This window comes from Zophobas morio, unplaced genomic scaffold (genome assembly GCF_036711695.1).
Source record: "Zophobas morio isolate AGI-343-1 ecotype UQ-CSIRO unplaced genomic scaffold, CSIRO_AGI_Zmor_V1 ptg000029l, whole genome shotgun sequence".
Taxonomy (NCBI): Eukaryota; Metazoa; Arthropoda; class Insecta; order Coleoptera; family Tenebrionidae; genus Zophobas; species Zophobas morio.
Window position 1 is genome coordinate 762109 of NW_026972134.1, and position 13534 is coordinate 775642.

General features: G+C 34.3%; 2 protein-coding genes across 4 annotated transcripts; one reads left to right on the forward strand and one right to left on the reverse strand.

The window, feature by feature from the left end:
• Positions 1–6780: 6780 nt before the first annotated feature.
• LOC135137210 (polyprenol reductase) lies at positions 6781–8592 on the forward strand. Of its 3 annotated transcripts, none has more exons than XM_064066804.1 (6): positions 6781–7011; positions 7085–7211; positions 7325–7773; positions 7824–8156; positions 8208–8371; positions 8430–8592. In XM_064066804.1, the coding sequence occupies exons 3-6, from the start codon at positions 7428–7430 to the stop codon at positions 8520–8522; spliced, it is 936 nt and encodes a 311-aa protein (XP_063922874.1). In that variant the 5' UTR covers positions 6781–7011; positions 7085–7211; positions 7325–7427; the 3' UTR covers positions 8523–8592. The 3 variants fall into 3 exon arrangements, with proteins under 3 accessions (XP_063922874.1, XP_063922875.1, XP_063922873.1); XM_064066805.1 differs by having other exon boundaries at positions 6781–6952; XM_064066803.1 differs by having other exon boundaries at positions 6781–7211.
• Positions 8593–9484: 892 nt separating this feature from the next.
• LOC135137209 (glycerol-3-phosphate phosphatase-like) lies at positions 9485–11426 on the reverse strand. Its single transcript, XM_064066802.1, has 5 exons — positions 11171–11426; positions 10548–10789; positions 10357–10494; positions 9955–10304; positions 9485–9898 (listed from the first exon to the last, which is right to left on the reverse strand). Exons 1-5 carry the CDS (start codon positions 11265–11267, stop codon positions 9703–9705), a joined length of 1023 nt encoding a protein of 340 aa, XP_063922872.1. The 5' UTR covers positions 11268–11426; the 3' UTR covers positions 9485–9702.
• Between the last annotated feature and the right edge of the window lie 2108 nt (positions 11427–13534).

Consider the following 13534-nt stretch of genomic DNA (forward strand, 5'->3'; position numbering starts at 1 on the left):
CTACCAATGTTGTTCGCCGCTAATGTGCATGTGTTAATTCGCCATCTCTGCGTCACCTAGACCCTCTTTGAAGTGCAAATCTGCAACCTCTGGACTTCTTCGACCATCCATTTACAAAAAAGCCGTAGCATCCCTCCAAAATGCCCAACATTTTCAACAGATTAGTAGTTAAATTATTTACTTACTTGTTTGAGTTTGTGTTGTAACCTTTGAATAAAATGCCGTAAAAGGAATTTTTAGAAATAATTTTCTCGTGATTAATCGGTTGCAAAAGATCAAGAGGCACACTGACAAATTTATTAGCGGCGCCAAAGGAGATTTCCGACTGGATGCGGTACCACCATGGGCACTCGCGTAACCTCCTTTTCCACAATTGTCAAAATGAGATTGCCAAACTCAAAGCAATCATGGATTAAACATTTCATTTTAAATTCAGTTAGTATCAAATGGTACATGGTATTCGTATTTTGGGTTGCGTAAAAAAAATTTTCAGAAGTAATTCTCTCGTGACTAACCCTGTATGTACATTTAATTTTTTTACAAAAAAATTAAATAGTAAACAACGGTCCTATGAAAACGTGAACAACGCTTTTTAAAATGTCTCTGTGAAAATTACATTTAACTGCAATAATTACACCGGAAGATCAGCCTTAAATCATCAAAACCAATGCAACTAAACTGCCAAATTTCAAATATTTCACATTAAAGTCACTAGATAACCAAAGTACCGCAGTTCAATGTCCCAATGTGTAAGAAAGAAAAGTACCTTGCGTTGCGTGCTCTCATACGGTCACAAGACAAACGACCACCCATGAAAACGGGTCAGTAAAAAGAGGGAGTTGTCTCTACTGATTGATATCTATACTGTGATACAAATGAGTCATTTTAGCTGATTAACCTTGCATATATATATAGTCACTGGTTTAGGTATTCCAATATAGATATTGAAGAAAAAAAAATCAAATACAGTGCCAGGTGTAAAAAAAATATTGTAAGTAAACAATAAGCCGTGCTAGCAAAAATTACAGCAATAGATCTAACATAATACACGTTCCTCATATAGGAAGCACGAGAAAATGCCGGTGGCGCCCTCGCGCGGCCGATTGCTCAACAGATGACATAATCACAGACAATGACGGCTGAATGTTCCGTGGAGGATTGTATGTGTCTTTACAGTTTATAATCAGTGTTTTTACGGATTTATTAGTTACTAGTGCCAGAAGAAGTTGATAAAAGATAATTTGATTGGCGTAGTTTGAGTCGAAATAGAGCCAGCAAAATTAAACACCAGTTTTCACGTTATGTGCACTAATTGTTGCGTCGTCGGTTGTCACAACAATTACACGAATACGGATAAAAGTGTCAATTTTTATAGATTTCCTTCATTATCACACGAGAAACAACGACGTACACAATGAATAAATGCTGTTAAGAGACAAAAGTACGTAAACTATTCCAAAGTCAAGTCCATTTCTGTGACTTACGCGCGTTAACCTCAAAAATAGAAATGTCTTTTCGAATATAGTGCAAAATTCAATTCCACTAAAATGTGTTTAAAAAAATTCAAAATGATAAACATCATACGAATACACATAAAAAACAGTAAAATAAACCTTCTACGCAAACATGTTTGTCCAAAATTGAGGTAGACCGTCTGAATGTCACAGAAGTGGATAGCAAAAATTGTACAAATAATATGGTTATAAACACCCGTTAATTGATGCCGATAATACTACTTAAAGGTCTGATACCAAAAAGAGTTGGGAACCAAAACCATATTCTAGAATTTACAGTCAGCATTTCATTGGAAATACGAAATCAAACCACCCTCATAATTCAGAATTTATACCTACAATATTCCCAGACGTACGTGTTTGCAAATTATTTTACTTCTATTTCCACAGAATAGGGGGGTAAATTGACGTTGGTTTGTCGCATTACGTTGGCCTATATGATGGAAAAGTTTACTAATTTTCGTTCTTTGACATTTATAACGTGCCCAGCAAGCACTAATGCTTCACCTTTTTATTCACTTACACTAGTTCTGTGGTTAAAATGAACTGATTCAAACCCAAAATTCAGTTCAATTTCCATCACAACACACAAAATAACTCAAGTCACGTTAAAACCTATTGTAAAAGAATAATTACGGCTCGTATCTGCAGAAATACAAAGGTGAAATGACAAGTTTGACCTTGTTGTTATGCCGATGGTTTCGCTGTCATTCGCAGGGGGCGCTTATTTAAAAATTCGCTCGCCGCCTATAAGGTGTTAGAAACGCAGCTATATAGGCTATCAGCTGAGCGCAAGCAAAGAAATTGATAGCGGAAGGTAAAAAGCCTCAAGACTGAGGACAATAAACAATCTAAGCAAAATGCACTTATCTTGAGCAAAATGCGAAGCGTAGTAAGCTCAACAGACCAACCAGACCACGATAGTATACGTGTATTTCTCCAGAAAAATTGATTAATTTTTGTAAGCTAACCAGTAATATGACCACAAAATCTCAGAGCACATTTGCACCTGGTACACAGTGTTTTCACTCCTCACTTTTAATCAATACATATATAATATAACACTACTTAACGATGTTATGCCTCCTTTGCAAACAGCATTGATCACAGGGGAGGATACAGTATATATTCCTAACATGAAGGTTCCCTGTGCTGTACGACGACAGGATTACGTCGAGTGGGGGGGAAGGAAGATTACGTTAATTCTTCACAGAATGTTGGTATTAAATATTGAATTAGAATCAACTGAAGAAAATATGACATTCCAACAAGAAATGTAAGTAGGTAAAAGCAAACAATAATTTTAATTTTTACAGTTTTCTTGTTACAGCTTTAAAGCATGGACCCCAAGTCCACCAAGAGAAACATAAACATAATTAAATTTTTCATAAATACTTTTTGTAATGTAACTATGCATTAAAGTAAAAATAAAAACCATAAGTAATGTTGCAGTTATTTATTGTGCATGCAGTTGAAAACCCTTTTTCGATTCAACTGATGTCATTCCATTGTATGATAAATGATGAAATCTAGGATAAAGCTTGCATTTGCCCAGGCGTTTCTAATTTACAGACCACAGTTTATCTCGCAGACTAGGGGTTAAAAATGCTCCAATCAAGTTAAAACTCGACATTTGCTTATTTCTTAATACGAAGATTGTTGATACAAAATTTCAACCCGTTCGGAGAAACCGTTAAAAACTACCCCAAAAGAACCTTGCAGACTTTGCCTAATACTCTAATCACGTCAAAATTTGACATTCGCTAGTTTTTCAATACGAGAATTATTGAGGCAAAATTTCACCCCATTCGGAGAAATCCTCAAAAATCACCCCCAAAACAACCTTACAGACTGGGGGTTAAAAATGCTCCATTCAAATCAAAACTCGATATTTGCTTATTTCTCAATACCAAGATTGTTGATTCAAAATTTCAAACCGTTCGGAGAAACCCTTAAAAACCACCCTGAAAACTGATATGCGGACTGGGTGTTATTGTATACTCATTAAAAAAAAAGTACAAAATGTGTGCATACTAAAAATTTTGCACATTTTCGTAAAATTAAAACATATTTTCTTATTTTTCTGCATATATATATGCACATATTTTGGCCAAATTTCGTGTATAAAATTCCGGACTCTAATCATCAGTCAAAAAATACAAAGTGATGTCCAGAAGAGAAAATTTAAAATTCAGAAGAAACAAAACCTTAAAGATATTTTAAAGAAAATTAGAGACATTTTTAATTTCTGAGAAACCTAACGTAAAAAAAACGTTTTGAGAGAAAGTTTAAATTAATAATAGGAAGCTCAAACTTAATTTTATTTGAATTTCAAAACGAACCCAGAAAAGTGTGCTAATTTCTTAATTAATTATTATTAATGGGAAGATAGATAAAGATCCGTTATATTCAATACGACGCAAAATTATCTTCATATGTAGGTCTTACAGCCTTTGGATGGTGTCCACGTCCATTTCTCTAACTTGTTTGTAAATTGTTCTTCTTAATTGTATTTCTAAATTGCCTTCCCAGCCGCTGTTGTAAACCTTTCTACTTAGTATTGCCCACTGACCTTCTTTAAAAATTATTAATTTAACTAGTGATCGTTATTTTATTAAAGAACCATTCACTATTGACAAATGATGTACAAATTAACAAAAAAAAAAGAAGACAAATAAACGCAAAATTTAATTTAATTTAACAAAATAACCAATTAAAAACACAAGTAAATTTGCTGCTGCTGCTTTTATATGCTTTTTTATGAAATTATTTTTGTTTTATGCCTAGTATCCCGCAAAAAACGCTTTCGAGCACGCCACTGGAACAACCAGTTTCTCGGAGGACCTGGAAGAACCATTTATGCAGTGGCGGCTCGTCAGATGAGGCAAGTGAGGCGGCGCCTCACAGCATATATCTTAAGAACAGATTGACTTAATTTATAATTAAAAAAGAGCTTTCAATGTATTTTTAGTTACAAAAATATGTTGAAATAGCAAATCTGTACATGATTTTTTATTTTTTACGCTTCCTGCTGACATTTTCCGTTGAATACCGTACGATTAAGCCCCTAGTTCTTTAACTGAAGCGCCCAGAACGTCGGTTCACTTGAACCAGCGAAGCCCAATCACAGACACGGATTTCCATGGCTCAGCTCCTATACTCCTATACATGCGTTCGCTCGGAACTGAGGCGATATCTTCGGTGCTTCTCGGCCAATTTCGGCGTACTCATTAAACCATTTTTCCATTTATTTTACAGAACGGTAGGGTTGCGGGGTGCGTGGGTAATTAGCATGAACGTGAATAAAAACCCACGTGTTGGTGTTTTGTGTTATTGTCTCTTTCATAGGTACAGGTGAGTGAAAAATGAATCCCGAGTACGATATCGTCATGTTGCTTCTTGAAACGCCGTTTTCACGGCGAACCGAGCTAGAACGTGGGCAAATTTTGCTAAATATCGAGCAATCAAAACCGTTAATTCATTTAACTTCCATTGATAAGCGACAGATCGTCAGTACTCCAAGTCTTTTAAATCAACTTGGTACCTACGAAACATATAAATGGCTCTGCCGTAATATTTACATAACATCCGGGGATATAACGATTTAAAGAATTTCATCCGAAGTGGAAAGTTACATGAAAGTTCCAAAGTACACATTAAAAATTTCATGGGCTTAAAACGTTTAGAAAAGGACACAACAACTATTCCCGAATCCCTCCAAGAAAGTGCTACTTTCAACAAAATTTTGACTTGTAAAAACATCGTTGATTGAATGTGTTATGGGTGTTATTATTATTATTATTAGGACCTACCACTGACCCGGGAATGACCGGTATTCAGGCAAGACTTCTATCATTACTAACTAGTAAGACCAGGTAATATTACTATTATTGTCAAATTTCTATCATCGCCTCACCACATCAGACAGTCACGAGCCGCCACTGCATTTATGACCCCAGTAGAAAGCGCAGTACCAGGCATTTTTTTCAAACTATCTTACCTCCTCTCATTCTACCTCTATGATACTTTGGAAATATGTACTGTTTCTTTATATGTGTCTGAAATTTTTCTGCTACTTGTACTTTAAATGAATCTGAACTATCAATCATTTTTATAAGTTGCTTCAAGGTGATTAAAATTTAACATGATGATTTTTTATGTAAAGAACTCAGCAAGTGGTAACTTTCGACTCAATTGGAGTGCATACTTTTAAGCTCCAGTATGAAAGATTACTTTGGGGTACTTGTTAAGAGCAGCTTAAAATATGCTGTGTTTTTTTTGCCTTATCACTTCTCGTATAGATTAAAACTAAATACTAAGTTTCGATTTGGTAATAATATTTTTAAGGTCCAGTCTACAAGGTTGTTTAGGGGGTTGTTTTTAACAGTTCCTCCGAACGGGTTGAAATTTTGCATCAACTATCTTCGTATTGAGAAATAAGCAAATGTCGAGTTTTGACTTGATTGAAGTATTTTTAACTCCCAAGCTGCAAGTCTGTCTGGAGGGTTCTTTTAAAGGGTTTTTGCGAACGGGTTAAAATTTTGTCCCAACAACCATCGTATTGAGAAATCAGGAAATGTCGAGTTTTGGCTTGATTGGGGTATTTTTAACACCCAGTTTGTAAATATGTTCTAAGGGTGGTTTTTAAGAGTTTCTGCGAACGGGTTGAAATTCTGTATGAACAATATCCGTATTGACAGATAAGCAACTTACTGTCCAATTTTGACTTGATTGAAGTATTTTTAACACCCAGTCTGCAAGTCTGTCTTGGGGGTAGTTTTTGAGGATCTTTGAGAACGGGTTAAAATTTTGTGCCCATAATCTTCGTATTGAGAAATAAGCAAATGTCGAGTTTTTACTTGATTGGAGCATTTTTAACTCCCAGTCTGCAAGGTTGTTTTGGGGGTGATTTTTGAGGGTTTCTTCAAATAGGCTGAAATTTTGTATCGGTAATCCTCGTATTTAGAAACTAGCGAATATCAAACTTTGACTTGATTGGAGTATTTTTAAGGCCCAGTCGGCAACGTTGTTTTGGGGGTGGTTTTTAAGGGTTTCTCCGAACGAGTTGAAATTTTGTATCAACAATCTTCGTATTGAGAAATACGCAAATTAGGAGTTTTGACTTGACTGCAGCATTTTTAACCCCCAGTCTGCAAGATAAATTGTGGTCTGCAAATTAGACGGGCCCAACTTTACAAATTTTTGCCACATATGTTTTCCCCCCGAAAACCCGTCAAGGTCACTTACACCAAACAAATTTTGAAAATTTACTCTAGTGGTTCTATAGAAAAGATCTCAACTTTAGAATAATTGACAATCGCTGGTTGATAAGTCAAAATCTGTGTTCAAAACGATTCGTTCGAACTCGAACCATTCGATTTGATTCGTAATTTCGTTCCTTCCAGAGGTTCTTCACAAACAACAGGTCAAAGTTATAGGTTAGGTTAACTCCTGGCTTGTAGGCCTAAAGGCCTATGTGGCCTCAAATTTAAAATACGTAAATGTCTGAAACGTGAAATAAACGCAGCCAAACCGTGTTTAAAACTATGATAAGTTATATGTATTTTCAGGATAAGTTTCGACTACGTGTAAAGTACGGAATAACTGTTTTGGTTAAAATTTATGTGCAGATGTTTTATTCTTATCACAGGTGTTTTGGCATATTCCTGTTTGCACATTGAAAAACATTATTAGCAGGTATGTACGCAGATAGCTTGTGAAGGTGAGCAACGTTTAATTAATATCATTGCATCGTTACACTGTTTACTTTCTATCTATTTGATTAAAAATAATTGTATTTATAATTTTAGATCGCTTTCACATCAACAACTCCAAGCAAGTTCAGACAAACCCACTTTCTCTTGCCTACTTAACTCAGTCATTACTGTGTGCAGCAAGAAGCAACTAAATACAATGGACATCTTATTAAAACTAGGCATATGTAAAGTATTTTTTGCATCAATAACATTTATCATGGTTTTACTGGGAACCCTCATAAATATTTGTGAACCGTACCTGCCAGTGATTATCATAAAAACGTTTCGATATGGAAAATTTGCATCTGAAGGGAAGTCAGCTTTAGTTACAAATGTGGAACTTCCAAAGTCGTATTTTAAGCATTTTTATTTAACTAGTGCTTTTATATACAGTCCAATTGCTATATATGAAATTGTTAGGGTATTTATACTGCATGGTGAAGTTAGTGATTGGCACAAGGCAATTTTAAATATATCTTGCGGCAGTGAAAGAGTTGCTACAAGTAAAGAAGCTGCTTCTTTGTGCAATGTATTTATAGTGATTTATTTTCAGTTTCAGCTTTACGAGTTGTGATAGCTACAGTTTTGCTCGTGTTGCAAGTGTTTAGAAGATTCCATGATACTCATTTTGTTTCAGTTTTTAGCAAGTCAGCTACTATAAATTTAGGACATTATCTTGTAGGAATGGCATATTATCCTGCAGTTTTCCTGATAATATTCAGTGAAGCACCAAAATTTGCTATTCCTTTTAGTAATGATCAGAGTAATGTTCATCTTCATCATTTAGGAATAATGGAAATGTGTGCCATTATTTTGTTTTTGTGGGCTTGGTATCATCAGTATGTTACTTCAAAAATATTAGGAAATCTTAGAAAAAACACAAAAGGTAGTGAACTAAAAGCAACACACATTTTCTTTTATTTGTTGAAAATTGTAGGTGATGTAGTCAGCCAAAGTTATAAAATTCCTGAAGGTGATTGGTTCAATTATTTATCTTCACCCCATTCAGTGGCGGAAATTATAATGTACACTGCATTAACTTTATTATTAGCTAACAACACAGGATGGTGGTATGTGTATGCTTGGGTTTTAAGTAACCAGGTAACTAGTATATATTAATTACATGTATTCAAATAAACTAAAAACACTATCTATTTAGGTTGAAACAATACTGTTGAGTCACTGGTGGTATCAAAGTCACTTCAAGAATTTTCCAGTCACACGAAAGGCGCTCATTCCGTTTATTTATTAATTGTTCCTTCTGTTCAAAATGTTTTTCACATTTCAACAATGTTATATTATAAATAAAAAATTATTGTACAGTTGTGGCCATTGAAAACTAGACCACTAGGTTTTGGCACAGTTCAAAATAATTTAAAAAAAACAGGATTGGATTAATGTTTTGTTTTTCAAATCAAATAATTTTGACAAACTCACTGACCTGTTTTTCATGTACCACGATATTCTAAAAAAAATTACATGACTAAAACTTTGTGAATGTCAAAAAATTTTATAACGTAACAGTTGTACTTACGTCATTTAAAAAAAAATAAATTTTTAACTGAATGGATGCAGGTGAACCGATGAAGTTAATTTTGGGAGCTGTCAGTTCGAATTTATACAAAAAAATTGGTCTAAAGAGTTTAGGTAGTACATCCCTCGCTGTTGGAAACGTGACGACTGCATGCCTATTATGTTTTTTTTTCGCATTAGATTTCAAAACATTCGGTTTTGTAGTTCTTGATTAAATCAATAAAATAAATTTGCGCATTCATAAGATTTTTTGGGTCACCTGTATATGCAAATCCAAAAAATATGAATGGAATGATAAATCACAAGAAGAGGCTCATCATATTTTGTACATTTTAGATAGGATTTATTCAGCAAAATTTTGGGGTGCCGTCGTCCATTTTTTAGGGGGGATGAGCAAATATATTTTGATCAAAAAATTGCCATGTGGTATAGTAATCGAGTGCATCGGCCGAATTGTCACTTTCATATTTTTCCGACATGTGGTCACTCGTTTCTGTCTGTATGCGTTTTTATTAGATTATAATCAGTAATCACAGTTATAATTTTCTAAAAAGGTGGGTTTGTTTTATTGTCTTTCACGAGCAAGGCAAGCTTTTTCGAAATAACTTTTGATGATTTTTTTTTAATTTTCATTGAGTTGTTTCATAAAAATAGGTATACCTTAGAAGAGTTTCTACAGGATCATAGATGGCACACAGTTTATTCTTGATAAAACAAATTCATATAACACTGTTATTGTTATTTATATAATAGTCCTAATAGTTCTCTTAAAAATAAATAATTTAAATGGAACTGATGATACATGAACTTTCACTTTATAAGAAAATAATAGACAGCACATTTATTTTAAGATCCTATTAATACTGAATCAATATAATAATTTAATAGAACTTGTCCTGTTATCTTTGACTTGTACTAGGCAATAAGGGCAACATATCTCCCAATTTGTCCAAATAATAATCAGCAACCATTTCTTTGTCTTCTTTCTTGTGGGAATTTTTAAGTATTGTTGCTTCTTTGGAAGTTGTTACTCCACTAAAAACCAATAATGTTTGAAATCCACATCTACTCCCCAAAAGAATATCAGTATTAACTCTAGAATAAATGCAATGAATTTACTGAAATATAGGTAACTCTATATATTTATATACCGATCTCCTATCATGAGAGTTCTCTTTGGCACTATAGCATATTTTTTTATTAGATCTTCAACAATATATGGATTAGGTTTACCCACAACAATGGGTTGTCTTTGTGCACATGTCTCCACTGCTGCTACAATTGCACCTGTTCCAGGGATAACAAGCTCTGTACTCATTGGAAACCTCTCATCCGTATTAGTAGCAATAAAGTGACAGTTGGGGTTATTCAGATATGACGCAGCTTTTAGCATTTTAATATAAGAGAAATGTTCATCATAGCCTACAATGACAGCACCCACGTCTGTTTCTAGTTCTAGTTTCTCAATTACATGGACAAGTGCGTTTTGCAAAACATCTGGCTAAAAATTGCATGACTAAATAAAACAGCTAAAATAGCTATATGAAACCTACACCAACTCCATAATGTTTAATCCCAACTGCGTCCAATTCTTGTGTGATTCCTTTTGAGCCAATTACGTAAACAGATTTTTTAAATCCTATATTTTTTAAGTACGCTGCTGCTAGATATGCTGTTGATATGATTTCATTCTGAAAAATTGATTTTAATGGTAGAAATATTTATAAGAAATGGAAATGATTACCACTTCAATGTTAAAATTCATTCTTTTCGCCTTAATTGCAAATTCGTTTCGCATTTTGGTCGAGTTATTTGTTACGAAGAATATTCTCTTACCAAGCTCACGGAGTCTATTGACTACTTCCACTGAACCCGGAAGTGGGTCATTCTCCAGCCACAATACACCATCGCAGTCAAACAAAATTGTATCAATGCTGTTTAGGAACTTATTCTTGAATTCTTCTTTCGTAAGTTTGGCAAGGTACACTAGTGACATGTTCGACGTATAAATAAATTACAATTAGTACAGTGAACAGTTTCGGTTTCTTCAAATGTTTCCGCTAATACTTAAAATGGTGTGGCAGTGTTTTATTAATTTATGACCATCAAGGTGACTTTTACACTTGGAACTTAACCTTTAACATCAGACATGCTTCCCCGAAGTGTCAAAATCGTTTGATGGTTGCGTTGCGGTTGGTTTTGTTTTGGCGGGTTTCGTTCAATTTTGAAAATCAAATGAAAAACAGTAATTCCAAATAAATTATAGGATTGCGGGAAATATAACTGCTTGGATAAAGAAGCAAAACAATTTTTGTTACTCTCGAATGGAAAATATCAATGACAGTACTGGTACTAGTATGTACTTACACGATGAGGTAATTTCAAGAGTTGAATATAACGACCTTACACAACGAGCTATACTAAAATGTGGCATTTTTGGTATCCACAGATTGTAGACGACCATTTCAATGATTCAAGCCGTGAATGATACACTTATATTACACGTTCAATATTTTTTGACATTATTCCGCAGTTGTTTGTATAGAAAACAATTATAAATACACCTTATCATAATTTGTGTTAAGCTTAAAGAATGGTAAACCAACAGATGCAGAATTCTGATAAAACTACCCGTTTTATTTATGTAACTCAAATGGTATCACGTTAGGTAACATACTGAAATATTGGGGCATCCTTGAACATCGAATTTTAGCGCCGTGAATTTAAAAATGTTCCAAACATTCCGCCAAAATTGAAACATGTGAACAAAATTCGAAAACCCCAAAAATTTGAAATTTGTGGCCATCAAGTGTGATTGTCAACAAAAAATGGAAACCTACGTTATGTTTCCAAATGGCGGAATGTGTTCAAATGCAAAGTGGTGAACCGCAAAAAGATGGAAATGAGTTTAAACAGAGGTTTAAATGAACGACACCAAATTGTGGCGGGAATAAGTTATTAATTTTTATATTGTATTTTGTCAACTACAAAAATCTTCTCGTTCTTTTGCACACACAGTCTGTTGTTAAATGTAGATAATAGGCTACTTGCACGAATTTCAGTTTTGCCAACAGACAGATGTAAGTAATTTGGTGCAATTAAAACAAAAATTGAAACATTTTTTCATGCATAAAACATTTTCAAAGTTGGATTTCTTCAAACTTTGCGCCAAGTTATGTTACACCACTCATGGTACAAGAAGACTGTCTTCTTGTACCCTGGCATGAATTAGAACAGAGTCGGTAGAAATAGTCACGACAAGGCAACAACGCTTGTTAAAATTTGGTATACTGGCCTGGGCCTCCACTATAGTATTTTACAACGGATCCTTCATAAAACTCAACAGCTGCTAAGCCCGGTACGTGCCTCAAAAAGTTATGCAAAGGGCCATACTTCTACTGTCTTCTCAGGCAGGCGGATTCGTCACAGAACGGTGTGCTGGGTTTTTCAAATTTTATAAAAGTTATACTGCAATTAAATTTGTTTTTAAAATTCATATATAATATATACTTTTATACAAACAAACATTTTTGTAGGTAATTAAAAAGTAACAAGCGTTAGTGCGGAAGTAGGCAATCATGAGTTTCATTTTGTCGCAAACATTGCGTACGTAATGAGAGGACCAACCAGTGAATGGAAACAGCTACTTCCCGGACAAGAGCCCCGCCGAATTACACTTGTCACTGACGTGACTCCTTGTTAGATAGAAAGTCCGTTTTTATACCACTAAAGTTGGCTAAATATTATAGACAACACACTGAACATCTGTAGACTGCAACTTCGATCTTCTTAGGTCTCGTCAGTACAACATATTTCAAAAGTTGTCTATTATTGGAAAGTATTTTATTAAAGTTGGGTTTTCACATGGGGGAAGGAGCCTAATTGCAAAATCGATATTTTCTTATAAAAATTTTCCATTTGAAGCATGTTTTAAGGTGTTTTAAGTTTCATGCTGTGAAAAGAAGTCTACACATATTAAAACAAAAAGGCAAAATGTAAGCCTGCCCACCCGTCCTATTTCAATTGTGATTTTTTTTATTCGCCGTGAACCAAGGGGGCGGAGCTTAACTGCAAAATAGTTATTTCTTTACAAAAAATTAAAAACATTTTTTGAGTATCGTGTTATTCAAAGAATGCAATGTTAATGTATATTAAGATAAAAAGGCAAAATTTAGACCCCACCCACCCACCCTAACTCAATCGTGATGACTCTTATTCTTAGAAACTTAAAGCACGTTTAAAATGGTAAATTTTTGTAAGAAATATGGATTTTGCAATTATATTCCGTCCTTAGGTCTGCCAACAAATGAAATTATTACTATTTAGATCAGAGTAGGTATGGGTGGCTCTAATTTTTTCTTAATATACATGGTATTCTTTGAATAAGACGGTACTCAAAAACATGTTTTTTATTTCTTTTAGAGAAATCAGGATTTTACAATTATGCTCCGCCCCCTTGGCCCACGACGAATAAAAAAATCATCAGAATTGAGATAGGGCGGGTGGGCGGGGCTTCTATTTTGCATTTTTTTTCTTAATATACCTAGTCATCTTTTCACTACAAGAAACTTAAACCATGGTTAAAATGGTACATTTTTGCAAGGAAATATAGATTTTGCAATTATGGGGCGGAGCCAAATAGCAAAATCGATATTTCCTTATACAAATTTTCTATTTGAAGCATGTTTTAAGGTGTTTTACGTTTCATGCTGTGAAAAGAAGTCTAGACAT

Excerpts from the sequence above, each read along its gene's own strand:
- LOC135137210 (XM_064066803.1), top strand. The coding sequence starts at position 7,428 with ATGGACATCTTATTAAAACTAGGCATATGTAAAGTATTTTTTGCATCA. Across the intron at positions 7,774-7,823 it reads CAGTGAAAGAGTTGCTACAA|TTTCAGCTTTACGAGTTGTG; the intron begins GTAAAGAAGCTG and ends ATTTATTTTCAG. Across the intron at positions 8,372-8,429 it reads CTTGGGTTTTAAGTAACCAG|GTTGAAACAATACTGTTGAG; the intron begins GTAACTAGTATA and ends CTATCTATTTAG.
- LOC135137209 (XM_064066802.1), bottom strand. The coding sequence starts at position 11,267 with ATGGTCGTCTACAATCTGTGGATACCAAAAATGCCACATTTTAGTATA. Across the intron at positions 10,790-11,170 it reads TCTTGAAATTACCTCATCGT|TGTACCTTGCCAAACTTACG; the intron begins GTAAGTACATAC and ends ACATGTCACTAG. Across the intron at positions 9,899-9,954 it reads ACTCTCATGATAGGAGATCG|AGTTAATACTGATATTCTTT; the intron begins GTATATAAATAT and ends CATTTATTCTAG.